The sequence below is a fragment of the Lithobates pipiens genome, unplaced genomic scaffold, assembly GCF_037356315.1.
Source record: "Lithobates pipiens isolate NorthernLeopardFrog02 unplaced genomic scaffold, aLitPip1_a1.2 Scaffold_16, whole genome shotgun sequence".
Lineage (NCBI taxonomy): Eukaryota > Metazoa > Chordata > Amphibia > Anura > Ranidae > Lithobates > Lithobates pipiens.
The window spans coordinates 392,708,191-392,726,095 of record NW_027507748.1 but is presented as its reverse complement, the minus strand read 5'-3'; the positions used below and the strand labels follow the sequence as shown (position 1 = coordinate 392,726,095).

The 17,905-nt window shown below is 44.7% G+C and overlaps 1 protein-coding gene across 5 annotated transcripts in view; it reads left to right on the top strand.

The window, feature by feature from the left end:
* RFFL (ring finger and FYVE like domain containing E3 ubiquitin protein ligase) overlaps window positions 1-17,905 on the top strand; it is a 97,665-nt gene that overhangs the window by 41,087 nt on the left and 38,673 nt on the right. For 2 of the 5 annotated variants that reach the window (XM_077482287.1, XM_077482290.1), the window contains exon 2: window positions 15,541-15,716. The exons of 1 other annotated variant lie outside the window; for it this stretch is intronic. In XM_077482287.1, coding sequence (XP_077338413.1) covers window positions 15,549-15,716 — 168 coding nt within the window. In that variant the 5' untranslated portion in view covers window positions 15,541-15,548. Of the gene's footprint in view, window positions 1-12,792; window positions 12,912-14,577; window positions 14,720-15,540; window positions 15,717-17,905 lie in introns of those variants that run through there. 2 more of the 5 variants (XM_077482288.1, XM_077482291.1) reach the window with 2 other exon arrangements.

Below are 17,905 nucleotides of genomic sequence, written 5' to 3'. Positions count from 1 at the left end.
TGTTTATTATTAAAGGTGAAAAAAAATCCAAACCATCATGGCCCTGTGTGAAAAAGTGATTGCCCCCCTTGTTAAAACATACTATAACTGTGGTTGTCCACACCTGAGTTCAATTTCTCTAGCCACACCCAGGCCTGATTATTGCCACACCTGTTCACAATCAAGGCATCACTTAAATAGGAGCTGCTTGACACAGTGAGGTCCACCAGAAGATCCTTAAAAGCTACACATCATGCCGAGACCCAAAGAAATTCAGGAACAATTGAGAAAGATCTCAATTACTTTCTATCAGTCTGGAAAGGGTTATAAAGCCATTTCCAAAGCTTTGGGAATCCGGCAAACCACAGTGAGAGCCATTATCCACGAATGGCGAAGACATGGAACAGTGGTGAACCTTCCCAGGAGTGGCCGGCCGCCCAAAATTACCCCAAGAGCGCAGCGACGACTCATCCAAGAGGTCACAAAAGACCCCACAACAACGTCCAAGGAACTGCAGGCCTCACTTGCCTCAGTTAAGGTCAGCGTTCATGCCTCCACCATCAGAAAAAGACTGGGCAAAAATGGCCTGCATGGCAGAGTTCCAAGGAGAAAACCACTGCTGAGCAAAAAGAACATCAAAGCTCGTCTCAATTTCTCCACAACACATCTTGATGATCCCCAAGACTTTTGGGACAACATTCTGTGGACCGATGAGACAAAAGTGGAACTCTTTGGAAGGTGTGTGTCCAAGTATATCTGGCGTAGAAGGCACACTGCATTTCATAAAAATTAGAGTTACGCTTACCGGTAACGTCTTTTCCAGTAGTCTTTCAGGACAGCCACTATGAGAGATAGACTCCTCCTCTTCCTCTGGAAACACTGCGCCAGCCCATAAATTCTTACTTCCCCTGCCGGACCTCAGTTTATATCGAGAATACCTCCGGCCAGCTGGGGAGACACAAGAACACATTAATAACATATTTATCAAATACCATTATCTTGCTGCGCTCTGGTCTTTTGTAAGACTCCCCCCAATTTTCGGGTGGGAACTAGGGCTGTCCTGAAAGACTACTGGAAAAGACGTTACCGGTAAGCGTAACTCTAATTTTCCCTAATCGTCTTTCAGGACAGCCACTATGAGAGGATAAGCGAGCACTTACCAGTTAGGGTGGGACTACAGCTTGCAAAACCTTTCGCCCAAAGGCTTGCTCACCTGCCGACACCAAATCCACTCTGTAGTGTTTTACGAAAGTGGAATAGCTGGACCATGTTGCTGCTCTGCAAATCTGCTCTGGCGTTGCTCCCGCTCTTTCTGCCTGGGAGGCTGCCATAGCTCTAGTGGAGTGTGCTTTAATACCCACTGGGATTTCTTTCCCTGCAACTAAATAAGCCTGCTCAATGGCTACTCTGAGCCACCTAGCAATAGTGCGCCGGGACGCTTTACAACCTTTTCTGGCCCCGAAAAATAAAACAAATAAGGAATCTGACCTTCTGAATGCCTTGGTCAGTTCCAGATAGTGTAGGATACATCTCCTAACATCTAAATAATGAAACTTTAGTTCCTACTCACCGGAGGGATTGGGACAAAAAGAGGGCAAAACAATTTCCTGGCTTCTATGAAAGCTGGATGCCACCTTCGGCAAAAAGGCTGGATCGGTCTTTAAAACTATCCGATCCGGAAAGATAACACAAAAGGGAGCCCTGACTGATAAGGCCTCCATCTCACTGACACTCCTGGCAGTTGTTACTGCTACCACACTGTCTTCAGAGTAAGCTCTCTCAGAAGACACTCCTTTAAAGGCTCAAAGGGGGGTCCAGTTAAGCTCTGCAAAACTAAAGATAAATCCCATCTGGGAAAGGACAGACCCTGGACCGGTCTCTGTCTGGACAGGGACCTAAAGAACCTGACTACCCATGGGTTGGCAGCCAAATGATCCTCCAAATAAACACTGAGGGCTGATACTTGACCCCTAAGGGTACTAATGGATAAGCCCTTATCTGCCCCGCATTGTAAAAATTCCAACACTGAGGAGGAGCTTCGTACTGGGAAAAAGCTCTCTGCGCACCACTTGTTGAAACGTAACCAGACCCTTTCATAGATCTGGCGAGTTTCCTTCTTCCTACTGTCCAGGAGGGTAGAAACTAGTCTCTCTGAGAATCCTTTAGATTTTAATAAACCCTCCTCAGTAGCCAGGCCGCTAACTTCCACTGGCGTACCTGTGGGCATAGGACTGGCCCCTGAGAGAGGAGATCCTCCCGAGGGGGCAAGAGCAGGGGAGGTGTTGTGGTATGACCTTAAAAAGGCCGTTCATGCTCGAAAACCCTCTAATGTAACTGAATTAGGACAATTCTGAAAAGATGAGTGGGCCAAAATTCCTCCAGGACGCTGTAAAAGCCTCATTGCACGTTATCGCAAACGCTTGGTTGCAGTTGTTGCTGCTAAGGGTGGCCCAATCAGTTATTAGGTTTAGGGGGCAATCACTTTTTCACACAGGGCCATGATGGTTTGGATTTTTTTTCACCTTTAATAATAAACACCTTCATTTACAAATTGCATTTTGTGTTTACTTGTGTTATCCTTGACTATTGTTTAAATTGGTTTGATGTTCCGAAACACTTAAGTGTGACAAACATGCAAAGGAACAGGAAATGAGGAAGGGGGCAAACACTTTTTCACACCACTGTATGTAAGGGTTTACAACCACTTAAGGGCTTGCTCCATGCACATATAATGCGGCAGGGCGGCCCTTAAGTGCAAAATCGCATATCTGGACGTGATTTCTTCCATCGGCTCTGGGGCATGCGACACCGAAACCTCGCTCCCACTATGATTGGACACAGCAGGAGCTAATCGGCAGGTCTGGCGGCCACAATGCCTGCCAGTGACCTAAGATCGTTCGGGGGGGGGGGGGGAAATGACAGAACAGTGGTCTGCCTATGTAAAGAAGGCAGACCGTTGTTCTGTCAGACAGTAAGACCCCTTTCACACTGGGCTGTTTTTTCAAGCGCTTTAGCGTTAAAAAAGCACCTGAAAGAAGCCTTGTCTGAAATCCCAATGTGAAAGCTTTAAGAGCCCTTTCACACTGCCATCGCCCGAAAAACACTCGTAAAGCGCCGCTTAAACTAGCGGCGCTTTACCAGCATTTTTTGAGGGCTAGTGGGGCACTTTTAACCCCTGCAAGTGGCCAAATAAAGGGTTAAAAGTGCCAACAAAGCGCCGCTACCAAAAGCGCTTTTCAGGCGTTTTGCAGGCGCTTCCCATTGATTTCGATGGGAAGGGGCGCTTTAGGAGCGGTGTATCCACCGCTCCAAAAGCACTGCAAAGAAGCTGCTTGCAGGACTTTTTGACGCCCTGCCAGCGCAGCGCCTCAGTGTGAAAGCCCTCGGGCTTTCACATTAGGATTGCAGTTACGGCTTCTTTCAGGCGCTTTACAGGCCCCTTTTTTTTAAGCTAAAGCCCCTGAAAAACTCCCCAGTGTGAAAGGGATCTCAGTGTGAAAGCACTTGGGCTTTCACATTGGGATTGCAGATGAGGCTTCTTTCAAGCACTTTACATTTTTTTTTTTTTTTTTTTTTTAATAGCGCTAAAGCTCCTGAAAAACGCCCCAGTGTGAAAGGGGTCTAAGAGATCTGTGATTCCTGCTAATCAGAAACAGATGTCTCTTCCTCCAGTTAGGCCATCCCCCACACAGTAAGAAAGCACACCCAGGGAACACAGTTAAGGCCCCTTTCACACATGCGGACATTATGTCCGTATTTCATCCATCCGTTTGCGGATGAAATACGGACATACATGCATCCCTATGGGATAGCGGGTATCTGCGGATGAACATCCGCAGACACCCGCTATTGTCCGCCTCTGCTACTGTCCGATTCTGCAGACGGAGGAAAATCCTATTTTTCTATCCATCTGCAGAGCGGATCGGATGAACATGGACAGACGGTCCATGCTCATCCGATCCCCATAGAGGAGAGCGGAGAGCTGACAGGGCGGTCCCTGCGCAGTGTGCGGAGACCGCCCTGTCTGCCGCCGGCTCAGCGGGGACAACGGAGCTAAGGGGCCTTAATTCTGAACAATGTTTTTTTTTTTTTTTTTTCTTTTTTTTTTTTCATAAATCGGATATTTTGTGTGCTTTTTGTGATCTGATGCCACCATTGATTTAAAAATTCGACCAACCAAGCTCTGTTTCCACTCGTGTTGCTACAGAAAAATTGTGGCCAGGAATCTTTATTTTTTTTTTATTTTATTTTTTTTTTTTCAGGATCATGCACATTTCTCTTTTGACTATTTCCCACCCAGTTCTATCATTGATTAGAAATGTTTTAATTTTTCAAAACATTTTTCAACAAACATGCCTGATCACTCATTCGATGGTCGCACGAAAATTGGTAATTACTGTGGTCCATTTAATGGTGCGAAAGTCGAACAAAAGTTGGTTACAGTTTTCAAAAGAAAATTATTTCAGAATTTGACCCACGTATGGCTAGCTTTAATTAAAATGTCAAATACAGGGGGGCGTGGCCTGACCTTGCATGGCGTAGGACGTGTTTCTCCGGGGCTCCGCTGAGTAATCCTGTCTCCCACAATAATCCTGCGACACCACAGCGCAAATAATCACCCACACGGACCTGGAAGGCTTCCCCTATCTCCGGCGACCATGTCTCCCTCGAAATCCCAGCGATCGGCAGCAGTGAGGCTGGCACAGTACCGCCGACATGTAAGTGAGGAGGGGAAGGAAAATGGCGCAGAGGAGACGGGAGGACAGCGTGAGGCGGGAGACACAGATGGGCTCCTTGAGGCTATTACACTATGCCGCACATCCCTTGCATCACAAATTGAGGAAGTGCAAATGGACATCTCCTTAATGCGGCAAGACTTTCAGAAACTGCGTGAACGGGTCAGGGATACTGAGGCCTGTATTAGCAGTATGGAAGCCGCTTTCCCGCCGTTACAAAATGGCTCTGACCACATGCAGAAGCAAATAGACCTGATGCTTGCTAAACAGGACGAAATGGAAAATCACATACGCAGATGCAACATTCGATTGATTGGTCTTCCAGAAGGAGCGGAAGGTAAAGACCCAACAACTTTTCTGGAACAATTGCTGATTAACACATATGGCCGAGAATCTTTCTCCCCCATGCTGGCGGTGGAGTGCGCGCACCGTATGCCTGCCAGGCCTCCACCGCAGGGAGCACCTCCAAGCACCTTTATTGCAAAGCTCTTGAATTATAAAGATAGAGATGCTGCCCTGTGTATGGCCAGGGAAAAGGGTAACATACCTGTCGGCAATACTAAAGTGGCAATCTTTCCTGATTTCTCTGCGGAAATCCAGAAACGCAGACAGAGCTTCATGGAGGCGAAAAGATTACTGCATGCGCAACAAGTGAAATATTCCATGCTATTCCCAGCGCGTCTCAAAGTGGAGGCTGGAGACCGGGCACTCTTCTTTGAACAACCCAGGGAGGTCATAGCATGGCTGGAGCGCAGAGCGACTCAGGATAGAGCTGTCTGAGAAACCGCTGGATGGGTGAGCTAAGCTCTTTACTTTTTTCCCTTGGAGTCATGGAGCCATAGTATGTTACCCGATTTACTTATCCTGCTCCAACATCACCAGTATGCTGGCTCCGATGCGTTCCGGGACTGGGCACCTCTTTAGCGACCAGGCTTCCTGAGCCCTTTATACTTTGAGGTCTTCTGGTCCTAGACAGAAGCCTTCCACCCCCAAGACAAAGGAAGGAAGAATTCTCATGCCTGCTGGTGGCGTCAATGTTTATGGAAGTTTTTTTTCCTTTTTTTGATGTCCCCACTGAGGGACTTTTTCTATATACATACCTGTTAATTTTTTTTTTTTTTTTTTTTTTTTTTTTCCCGGAGCAAGGGGAAATATGTTAGTCCTACTGACCAACTGCATAGTGCAGCGAAAAACTGCTCTATTGTCTGTTGGGACCTCTTATTGCGATGATGTGGTTGACCACTGGGACTGGACCTTAGGTTATTTTGGGTTTTTATGCAGAAGATTACTATAAATGTGTTAGAGAACATAATTGGAATATGTGTTGCTTTTACCGAATGTATAATACATATACAGTTACTAGCTGTGCTGTACTGAGAACTATTGTCTGTGGGTGCGATCTCAGGGGAGCTGTTATGTGGAACACTGGATGTATTCATTACTGTATATGACTTTGTATAGCATCTGTACGATTTCTTACCTGGAACGTGAGGGGCCTGCATGATAAAATTAAGCGCACGGCAGCCTTCACGTTCCTTAAACAGAGGGCGGAGGTGATGGCGTTGGTTGAGACACACGTGGAAGGTGGACTGCAGATGGCCCTTAAACGCCCTTGGATTGGCTGGGCGTTTCATTCCACCTACACGTCCCACTCGAGAGGGGTTTCGGTGCTTATAGCTAAGTCTGTCCAATTTGAACTCTGCGAGGTGCTTACTGACCGGCAGGTATGTTTTAGTACATGCTAAGCTGTATGGGGAACCCTACCTAATTATGGACTTTTATATCCCCCCCCCTCCATTCACTATGTCATTAATTGTTGAGGGACTGACCTTTATGACCAGGCACCCCGCGATTCCCGTAATATGGCTGGGGGATTTCAACGCTATGCTTAATTCTACACTAGATAGGCTCAAACCCCCCGAGTTGACGGCAGGGCAAGCGGGAACCACTAGGCTCTCCAAGCTCCTAGCCACCATTCATCTGGTAGACACTTGGAGACACAAATTCCCTCATACGAGAGAATACTCATGTTTCTTACCCACCCATGGTTCCCTATCGCGCATTGACTTTATATTAATCTCTCAACCACTTACTTCCAGGCTCATGGAGGTAATGTTTTGCCCCAGACTACTTTCGGACCACAGCCAATACATAATAGTGCTTGGAGTACCCCTAAATAGGCCCCCACGGACGTGGCGGTTAAATACGTTCTGGTTGTCACTGTTGCCAGAGGATGACACCATAGAAGCAGAATGGATACGGTTCTTTGGGGACAATGACCACACAGCATCAGTTCCGGCTGTGTGGGAAACTTTTTTAAACTGCATGCTCGTTCGGTACTGACTACCCACATTAATAGATTTAAGGCTGACTCAGCAAATACCTTTAACAAGGCTGTCTCGGAATTAAGCTCTATAGAACACACATACATAACAGATCCATCTCCGGCGAACACGGACGCACTCAGACTACAGTCGAGGGTAGTTTCCCAACTACAGCATGAAAAGGCTTGGCAGAAACTTCTTTATCAAACAAACATTTTGAAACCGGAGAAAGAGCTGGAAAGCTACTCGCGTATTTAGTGCATAAGGAAGATGGACCCCCGATTTATTTCTCTGCGTGGACAGGGAGATACGGTGATCACAGATCCTTCTGAGGTAACATCTAGATTTCGAGACTTCTTCACGGACTTGTACACCACTACGGTATCTGACGACACTACCCCGATGGACAGATTCCTAGCGCAAGTTTTCCTCCCCCAAGTAACTGAGGATCAGGTGAAGGCTCTTGAGGCCCCTCTAACTACTGATGAAATAGTATGTGCCATTGCGGAATTTGCAAGATCCAAGTCCCCGGGGTCAGATGGCCTTCCCATTGAATTTTATTCCGGTTACCAAGAAATACTGGCGCCAAAGCTTCTCGCCCTCTACAAATGTCTTTTTGATACCCTGACACTACCGCCCTCTGAGGGAAGCAACGATCATTTTAATACCCAAACCAGGCAAGGACCCAGGTTTCCCAGAATCCTACCTCCCAATCTCCCTATTGCAGGTAGATATTAAGATTTTAGCCAAGGTACTTGCTGCTCGATTGAACGGCGTGATACTTACCCTGATTCAGGCTGATCAAGCAGGATTCATGCCGGGTCGTAATAGATCGTTCAATTTACGCAAGCTATATATTAATTTACAAGCTACACACGAAGTGGGTGAGCGGGTGGTGGTGTCGCTCGACACAGCCAAGGCATTCGACTCAGTGGAGTGGGGGTACCTTTTGGAGGTGCCTGGAGGGCTATGGCTTTGGACCTAATTTTATTAGGTGGGTGAAGCTGCTGTACCAACACCCCACAGCCAAGGTGGTGGCGAATGGATGGTCCTCCCAGGCGTTTGGCCTCAGTAGAGGTACCAGGCAGGGGTGCCCACTATCCCCACTACTTTATGCTTTGGCTGCAGAACCCTTGGCGGTGTCGATCCGTGCAGACCCTGAGATCAGGGGGCTGACTGTAGGTCATCTGACTGAAAAAATCAGTCTATACGCAGATCACACGCTGCTATACCTAGCGGACTCTGGCCCTTCCCTCGCAAAAGCCTTACGCAGGATCGAGTGGTTTGGTAGCTTTTCCGGTCTTCGAATAAATTGGGGGAAGTCCCAAATCTTACCCATTGACAGTTTTCCACCGTCGGACTCTCAAGCCAGTCTACCCCTCCAGCGGGTTGGAACTATTAAGTATCTGGGTGTACATGTCTCTAGGAATCCAGCAGATTATATAGCATTGAATATAGAACCATTCTCCCTAGTTCGCACTAAAATTCAAGCCTGGTCCCGTCTCCCCCTTGGGGTTTGGGGGCGCATTAATTTGATTAAAATAGTCTCATTACCTAAAATACTATATATGTTGTGGCACACCCTGGTCTATTTACCGCTAAAATATTTTAAATCCCTTGAAAGTCTTCTTAGGCCCTTTGTATGGGGGACTAATAGGCACAAGCTTGCATGGCTGGCTCTGAAAAGCCCGACAGATATGGGTGGTATGGCCCTTCCCAATCTAAATCACTATTATGTTGCCTCACAATTGTCCCAACTCTTTCCTGTGGACAAGACTGATAAACTACGCTTTCTTACCCTTCTCTGCCCCTCTTGGGCGCAAATTGCTGACGATCCGATAGCTGCTATATCGATAGGAGTCGGAGGCTCGACACTAGGACCAAGTAAACACTCAACGCTAGTTCCCATATTCTTCTGTAGTGAAAAAGCATGAACTAACTTAAATGTACTGTTACCAAATGACTATACGCCACTTTGGCATAACAAACAATTACCAGAACTGCAAAAAAATCCAGAGTGTTCTGCTATGGGTCTCAAGGGGAATATACTACATGCATCTCCTGATTCGTGGTGGAACTGTAAAAACGTTCCAAACACTGCAGGAGGAATTTGGTGTTCCCGACAATATGCTATTCCAGTACCTTCAGGTTAGGCATGCACTTAGGGCAGTTTCCGCAGTCACTGCCACAGCCTGCTCCCAACCCTATTATTGCAATAGTGAAGGATACAGACTCCAAAAAGCTTATTTCATGCTTCTATGGTATGCTCACGGCTCCTGTCTTGGCGAGGCTGGCCTATGCTTTAAAGTCTCGTTGGGAGGGCGATGTAGGAGAGCTGACAGATGAGGAATGGGAGGAGGCTCTGGAAACATGCTAGATGGTGTCCCCCAGACTCCAAGATAGGCTATCTCAAATGTACATAATTCATAGGGCGTACCTTACACCCCTCAGGACCGCCAAGTATAATACAAACCAATCTGTGTTATGCCCTGTATGTACCCTTGAGACGGGGACTTTTTTCCACCTTATCTGGTCTTTCCCTAAACTTCAGGAACTTTGGAAACCGTGTCCTTTCTGCATGACGTCATGGGCTCACCCCTAGCCCTTGACCCCAAACCCTGTCTTCTAGGTATATTTCCCGAAGTACTGGATAAATTGACCAAAACTTTCTTACAAGAAACCTTGTTTTCTGCTAGAAAAATGATAGCTAGACAGTGGATGAGATCCCTTCCACCCAAGGTAGCTGATTGGAAACGGGAAGTTAATCTAACACTCCCATATAAAAAATTCATATATAAAAATAGGGGATGCCCAGCTAAATACAATAAAATCTGGGATAGGTGGTTGCAAGAGGCTGGCACATGTAATTAGGTACTTTGGAGTAATGTTGAAATGGATGAAATGTCTATGATGTTGCATTACTCGGCTATGATACCTATTGTCTATTGCGATGACGAAATATTCCTTTATGTACTGTTATGACTATGGTGAAGCACTTCTTGAATGTTCGGTGCTTTCTACTATGATTGTAATCTCTGCAATAATGTTCAATAAAAAAAAGTCAAATAAAATACAATTTATAGATTCCATTTTGTTTTTTTCGCCAAGAGCATCCTAAATTTTTGGTTTCAGCCAAAATTTATTTTGGTGCACCGCTAATAAAAATGAATGGGGCTGTGGCACACATGTACAATAAGAAGCAGCCATTTTTGGGAGCAAAATTCTGCGGCCTGAAATATGGTCACACACACACACTGAGGATCGCTGCATTAGGCCTGAAGAGAAAAATAACACCAGGTGGCCAGCATTTGCTCACATACGTTTTCTCACAACTAGCATAATTAGCTGAAACTGTTTAAAGTGGCCTATCATAACACGTTTTGTGTTGGTATTAACCTCTTCAGCCCCAGAAGGTTTTACCCCCATAATGACAAGCCATTTTTTGCGATATGGCAATGTGTTAGTTTTGACAATTGTGACGCTGTACCCAAATAAAATTGTGTTTTTGTTTTTTTGGGGGGGTTTTTTTGGTTTATTTTCACCTCACAAATGGTTTTCTCTTGCCGGTATTTGGTCACCTCTGGGGTTTTTTATTTTTTGCACTATAAACAAAAATAAATCATTTAAAAATGTTTTTTACTTTCTGCTAGAATCCTCATAAATTTAGCCAATGTGTATTCTGCTACATATTTTTGGTAAAAATGTTTTATAGCGTCTACAAAATGGGGGAATTATTATTATTATTATTATTATTATTATTATAATAATAATAATAATATGTTATTTTTAACAAAAAATAAATAAAATATATTTACCTGCTCTCTGCAATGGCTTTGCACAGAGCAGCCCAGATCCTTCTCTTCTCGGGTCCCTCTTTGGCACTCCTGTCCCTTCCCTCCTGTCGAGCAACAGGAAGCAACTTACTATGAGGACAGCTGAGCCACAGCTCTGTGTCCATTCAGACACTGAGCAGCAGCCTGGCCCCGCCCCCTTTCTCTCCTCATTGTCTGACTTTGAGCACAGCAGGTGACACTCCTGCAATGTTTCTGAGTCGAGATGGGGCTGCTGCACACAGAAGGCTTTTTATCCTAATGCATAAACGAGCAAGTCCATGCTAACACTAAAATCCCTACATCTACAGACATCCACGATCTAACACTAACCTACCTAGCCCTCTAAAGAAGAAATTAGTATACATACTTTTTTTTAAGCCGATCTCGTCTGGTCTCCAGCGGCAGAATTATTGAGGTTATGGGCTTTCAGTGGTTATATCTACATGATGCCTGAGGCCACAGACATCATTCAGATATTGCCGTTTTCAGCCGGCGATTCCCTGCACCATAAGAACGATCATAGCGGCTGTTCCGCCGCTTGATCGTTCTTACGGGCGGCAGGAGGGGACGCCCTCCGGTGCTTCTACCGACTCACCGTTTCCATCGGTGAGTTGGTCACAGGATCCGCCGGCCTCAGCAAGTTACCATAGAGATTTCCGGCGGACTAGATCGTCCCCGGAGTCTCTATAATCGTTCGGAGGCCATGCGCGATGTTATGACGTCACGTCCGGCCTCTGTATTCAAATTAACGGCGCTGATCTGGCTAGGAAGCCAAGATCTTTTTTATTTTTATTTTTTTTATTCTTCCCAGCCTAGAGGTGAGATATGGGGTCTTATTGACCCCATATCTCACTGTAAATATGTCCGATCATGCCATATTACTATTACAAGGGATGTTTACATTCCTTGTAATAGGAATAAAAGTCATGAATTATTATTTTTTTTTTTTTAGTGTGAAACTAAAAGTATAAAATTAACAATAAAAAAAAAAAAAAAAAATTTCAAGCGCCCCTGTCCCCGTGAGCTTGCATACAGAAGTGAACGCATACATAAGTCCTGCCCACATATGAAAACTGTGTTCAAACCACACATGTGAGGTATCGCTGCGAACGTTGGAGCAAGAGCAATAATTCTAGCCCTAGACCTCCTCTGTAACCTAAAATATGTAACCAGTAAAAAAAAAATTGAAAGCGTCGCCTATGGGGATTTTTAAATACCAAAGTTTGGCGCCATTCCATGAGCTCGTGCAATTTTGAAGCGTGACATGTTTGGTATCTATTTACTCGGCGTATCCTCCTCTTTCACATTATGCAAAAAAATTGGGCTAACTTTACAGTTTTTTTATTTATTTTTTTAAGCATGAAACCGTTTTTTTTTCTGAAAAAAACGTGTTCGAAAAATTGCTGCGCAAATACCGTGTGAGATAAAAAGTTGCAACGAGCGCCATTGTATTCTCTAGGGTCTTTGCTAAAAAAACATATATAATGTTTGGGGGTTCTATGTAATTTTCTAGCAAAAAAATTATGATTTTTACATGTAGGAGAGAAATGTCAGAATTGGCCTGGGCGCGAAGTGGTTAAGGGTAAACTTGGGGAAACTTTTAGTGATATCCTCAATATGCTCACCCAACTGACTGGAATTAAAATTTCTATTTGCGTAGAGCCAGTTACAAATCAACAAGGTTATATGCTGAGTCACTATAGCAATGTGGGGTGTGTATGTTATTAGATAATGTGTCTTTTATAGCATGACACCGGGAGACCTCTTCGAAGCACAGCATGGAGTTTATAGTAGGTCACATAACCTGATTCCTGAACACGGGGTGATTTTCGTTCTCTTCTATAAAATGACCAGGGGAGGTGAGCTTTAGGGAAAATGAAACCACAAGATTGTGTCTACATGTATGTCCCTCCTCTTCAGCTGTAGACACGTCATGAGGTTGGAGAAGTCCCTGATGAGTCTTGTGGTGTAGGACAACAGGTGTGTAGTAGAAGGATTAAACCAAGAGATAAGGAGCAGGTAGAACAGGAACTACAAAGGTTAGTGAAAGCTTCGTTCACTGTATACCTGCTGTGTTTTTTATGGCTCTCCTGATTATCGTCAAGTACAGTATAGGGTCATTATCACCCTTTTCTTCCTCCTTTTTTTTTATTTTTATTTTTTTTGTACCAGGTAGTGTATCCGTTAATCATTGCTCACTAGCTTTAAACTACTTTATTGTTCCTGTGAGTGGGTCGTATACTTAACATTTATCCTCCTCGTCTCATTGTCATTAGTGTGCTGTGTTCATTTTATGTATACTGTTGTTTTTATATGCCATGATTGTGCATTGCTAAAGACACGCACACACACACACACACACACACACACACTTTTTTTATTTTTTTTTATTTACCCCAGCGGAATGCACAGCTGCTGTTGTGTACTTGGTGGAACATTGCCACTGTGCCAATTCCAGCATATTGCCCTGTCTTTGTTTTTTGTTTTCATTTTTTTTTTTTTTTTGTGTGTTTAACCTTCTTGAAATGTCACAAGTGCCATTTATTTTTCTATTCACCAGTGGTGTTGCGATGCAGTAGTTTTGTTTTTTGTTCCGCATGCTACGATACAAAGTGCAGTACACAATGCTGTGGTGTGGGCTGAATTTATAGCCAATGTAAATTTGCCTGGTCTTTGTATAAGATTGCTTTTCAGAGGCATTTGACAGGTGGGTCAGAAGCAGCAAGTCTCCTCACCGCCTGTGTTGACCATTAACCATGCTGTCCGTTTTTAGTCCGCTCCCTCCATAGGAATCGGCAGCGCTCTAACACGCCCCTCCCCGCTCAGTGAGCAGAGACTGACCTGTCATCTGCTAGCTCAGTGGAGATCAACGGAGAGATCTCCTGCTGAGCTGGTGGGACTTAACTGAGCGGATCCCTCCCCCCCCCCAGCCCCTCTAAGACTTACCTGAGGCCCCTCTCTGTCCAGCAATGTCCACGAGTGTCTCAGCTGTCTGAGATTCTCCCTCCTGATTGGCTGAGACACAGCATTGGCTGCCACTGCTTTCAGTCAGCTAGCCAATCAGGAGAGAGAAGGGCCCGGTCGGGGCTCCATGTCTGAATGGACACAGGGAGCTGTGACTCGACTCGGGTGCCCCATAGCAAACTGCACTGACAAGGGAGGGGTTAGGAGCACTCAAAAGGGACCCGAGAAGAGGAGGATCTGGGGTCCTCTGTGCAAATCCACCAACAGAGCAGATGAGTATGACCAGTTTGTAAAGTGTGTTTGTTTTTTTTGTTTTTTTGTTTTTTTTTTTATATAAAACAAAACCATCACTTTAACCACATCAATACTGGGCACGTTTACCCCCTTCCTGCCCAGGCCAATTTCCAGATCTCAGCGCTGTCGCACTGTTATGCAACACTATACCCAAATAACATTTTAATTTTTTTTTGGCTAAATAAAGGGGAAAATAAAAATGGGGGTTAAACATGTTAAACATGCCTATTTTAAACATCTCATTCTGATTTTGTGTAAAGAATGACCAAACATTGCTTTTTTAAATCACAGTAAAATGTGCTTCATTGTATACAGTAATGCTCATGAAATAACCTGGAAGTTCCACCCCAGTGTTGTCATAGAAGTCATTTGTTGTTTGTTTCTAACATACCTAAGCTATCGTGCTGCAACCATTCGCACCTTACACAGGTGATAGACTTGTAGAAGATGATAAAGCAGGTTACTCTGCCATCAGACAGTTAGAGAAGAACGGGACACAAAAAAAAAAAACCCACACTCCTATATGGCTGTAGCGGTCTCCCGCTAGCTCTTAGCCTGAGAACTGAGCGACCGCATGACCGCTACTAATGTGAGACATTTTTACTACAAAGCTACATGTTTCTGATATTTATTTAACTTTGTTAATAAGTGATACACAATTGGTGATTAGTGGCTTTGTACACTTGTAGATTTATTTAAGGAATGTGGGGTTTAAAGGCAGTGCAGGAATCTATACATTTTTAATGTGACTGCTGATCACTGGTGTGTTGGGAGCGGGGGGCGAGAGAGTGGTTGGCTCAGGGTCTCAGCCGCTGATCAAGAAGCTGGGTGAATCCTGAAATTGTTGGCATACATCAGGAGAGGGGATGTGAGCTGTTGGCTCAGGCTTTCAGCTGCTGATCAGCCCAAATTTATTGTTGGCATACATCAGGAGAGGGACTGGGAATGGCTGGCTTAGGCTTTTAGCTGCATGTTGAATGGCTGAGATTGCTGCCAATCAGGGATCTGGGTGGATCCCGACATTGTTAGGATGGATACATCCAGAGACTGGAACAGCTCTGGGACGTCAGCAGATATATATAATCTCCTCAGTGTGCAGTGGTCTCATATGTCCTATAGTGATCACATATGGCAAGAGAAGCAGGTATTCGCACACCCAGAAAGGTGGAATTCCTGCAGCCACCTTGAAACACTGAAATGGCAGTGTTTCAAGACACGGGCAGCTGGAAAGTATCTTGCCACCTTTTACTGGGCTGTTTTGACTCTGAGATATGGTCACTTTAAGCCTTTTTTTTGTTTAGTTTTTTTTCTATGGTTATTGGAGAAAGTATGTTTGGAAATCAGTCAGTTTTCTAGAATTAGTTATAACTATGATGCGTGTTTTTTTATTTATTATTTTTTTTTCTGCAGGTGTGATTATGTGGGCTGCATGCTGTAACTGGTTGTGTGTAGATACTGGTCCTGAAGAGATCCCACACAGTGGGAGAGCATCGGACCGCTCCCATCACAACATCAGAACCTCTCCTCCGGTTACAGAGGTCACCTGCAGAGCTTGTGGTACTAGTCTTCAATCCACTACAAGGAAGGTAAATACTAAAACACTTTAACCACCTCAATACAGTGCACTTACACCCCCTTCCTGACCAGACCAATTTGCAGCTTTCAGCGCTCACAGTTTGAATGACAATTACTAAGTCATCCAACACTGTGCCCATATGAAACTTGCGTCCTTTTTTCCACACAAATAGAGCTTTCTTTTAGTGGTATTTAATCACTAGTGGGTTTTTTTTTTTTTTGTGCTATAAATAAAATAAAACGTAAATTTGGTGGAAAAAAAATGCCTTTTTTTTTTTTTCTGTCATAAATTTTTGCTAATTAGTAATTTTTCTTAATACTTTTTGGCCAAAATTTATACGGCTACATATCTTTGGTAAAAATAACCCACATTAGTGTATATTATTTGGTCTTTGTGAAAGTTATAGTCTACAAACTATGGTGCCAATCGCTGAAAATTGATCACAACTGATCAGGCCTTCAGTACATCAGGTGTATCTCATTTCTTGAGACACTAAGGGTCCTTTCACACGGGGCGGATCAGTAATGATCTGCCCCGTGATGATCCACTCGCTCAGCGGGGATCGCTCCGTTGTCCCCGCTGAGCCAGCAGCGGACAGGGCGGTCTCCACACACTGTGCAAGGACCGCCCTATCAGCTCTCCATTCTCCACTATGGGGATCGGATGAGCACGGCCCGTCTGTCCGTGTTCATCCGATTCACTCTGCAGACGGATAGAAAAATAGGATTTTCCTCCGTTTGCAGAATTGGACAGTAGCAGAGGCGGACAATAGCGGGTGTTTGTGGATGTTCATCCGCAGACACCGGCTATCCCATAGGGATGCATGCATGTCCGTATTTCATCCGCAAACGGATGGATTAAATACGGACATACTGTCCGCATGTGTAAAAGGGGCCTAACAAGTCAGGAAAGTACAAATACCCCCCAAATGACCCCTTTTTACAAAGTAGACATTCCAAGGTATTAAGTAAGTAGCATGGTGTGTTTTTTTAAGTTGTCATTTTTTTTTTTCCCCACAATTCTTTACAAAATTGTCATATCAGGTTATTTCTCACACACAGCATATGCATACAACAAATTACACCCCAAAATATATTCTGCTACTCTTCCCGAGTACAGCGATACCACATGTGTGAGACTTTTACACAGCCTGGCCACATACAGAGCACCAACATTGATGTAGTACCTTCAGACGTTCTACGAGCAAAAATGACGCATCTCATTTCTCAACCAACTATTATACTTTTGAAGGCCCTGGAGTGCCAGGACAATGGAATTTCCCATAAAATGACCCCATTTTGGAAAGCAAACACCCCAACGTATAATCTGTGAGGCATAATGAGTCTTTTGAACGGTTCATTTTTTTCCCCAGAAGTTTTTGGAATATGTGGAAAAAAATGAGAAGGCATTTATTTTATTTTATTTATTTATTTTTTTACACAAAGTTGTTAATTTATAAGATATTTCTAACACATAGCATGTATATAGCAAAAATTACACCCCAAAACACATTTTGCTTCTCCTCCCGAGTATGGCGATACCACATGTGTAGGACTTTTACACAGCCTGGCCACATAGAGAGGCCGAACATTGAAGTAGTACGTTCAGGCGTTCTAGGAGCATAAATTACACATCTCATTTCATTCCAACCCATCACACTTTTGAAGGTCCTGGACCACCAGGACAGTGAAATTACCCACAAAATGACCCCATTTTGGAAAGCAAACACCCCAACGTATATTCTATGAGGCATGGGCTGGAAATAGGTAGTCGGGTACTCTGATGGGCTGGAGATAGGTACTCGGGTACTCTGATGGGCTGGAGATAGGTACTCGGGTACTCTGAGGGCCTGGTGACAGGTACTATGAGGGGTGGTGACAGGTCCTCTTTATTGAGGGGGGGCGGCAATCAGTGTGATTGGTGTACACTGTAGGCGGTAACGAGATGTTACCGTAATCTCCTCCTCACACACGATCGGTGTGAGGAGGAGAACCCGGTAACATCTCGTTACCGCGGTTTGTTTACATTTTAGTGATCGGCTGTGAAAGGATCACAGCCGATCACGTGGGTTAACAGCTGGCCAATGGCTGTTTACCAGCGTCGATGACTAGCAGTGTTCCCGGGAAACACGCCGCCACTGACGCGCAGAGCGCATGCGCCGTGCACAGTGGGGGTGTGACCATCTGTGATCGGCCGTGA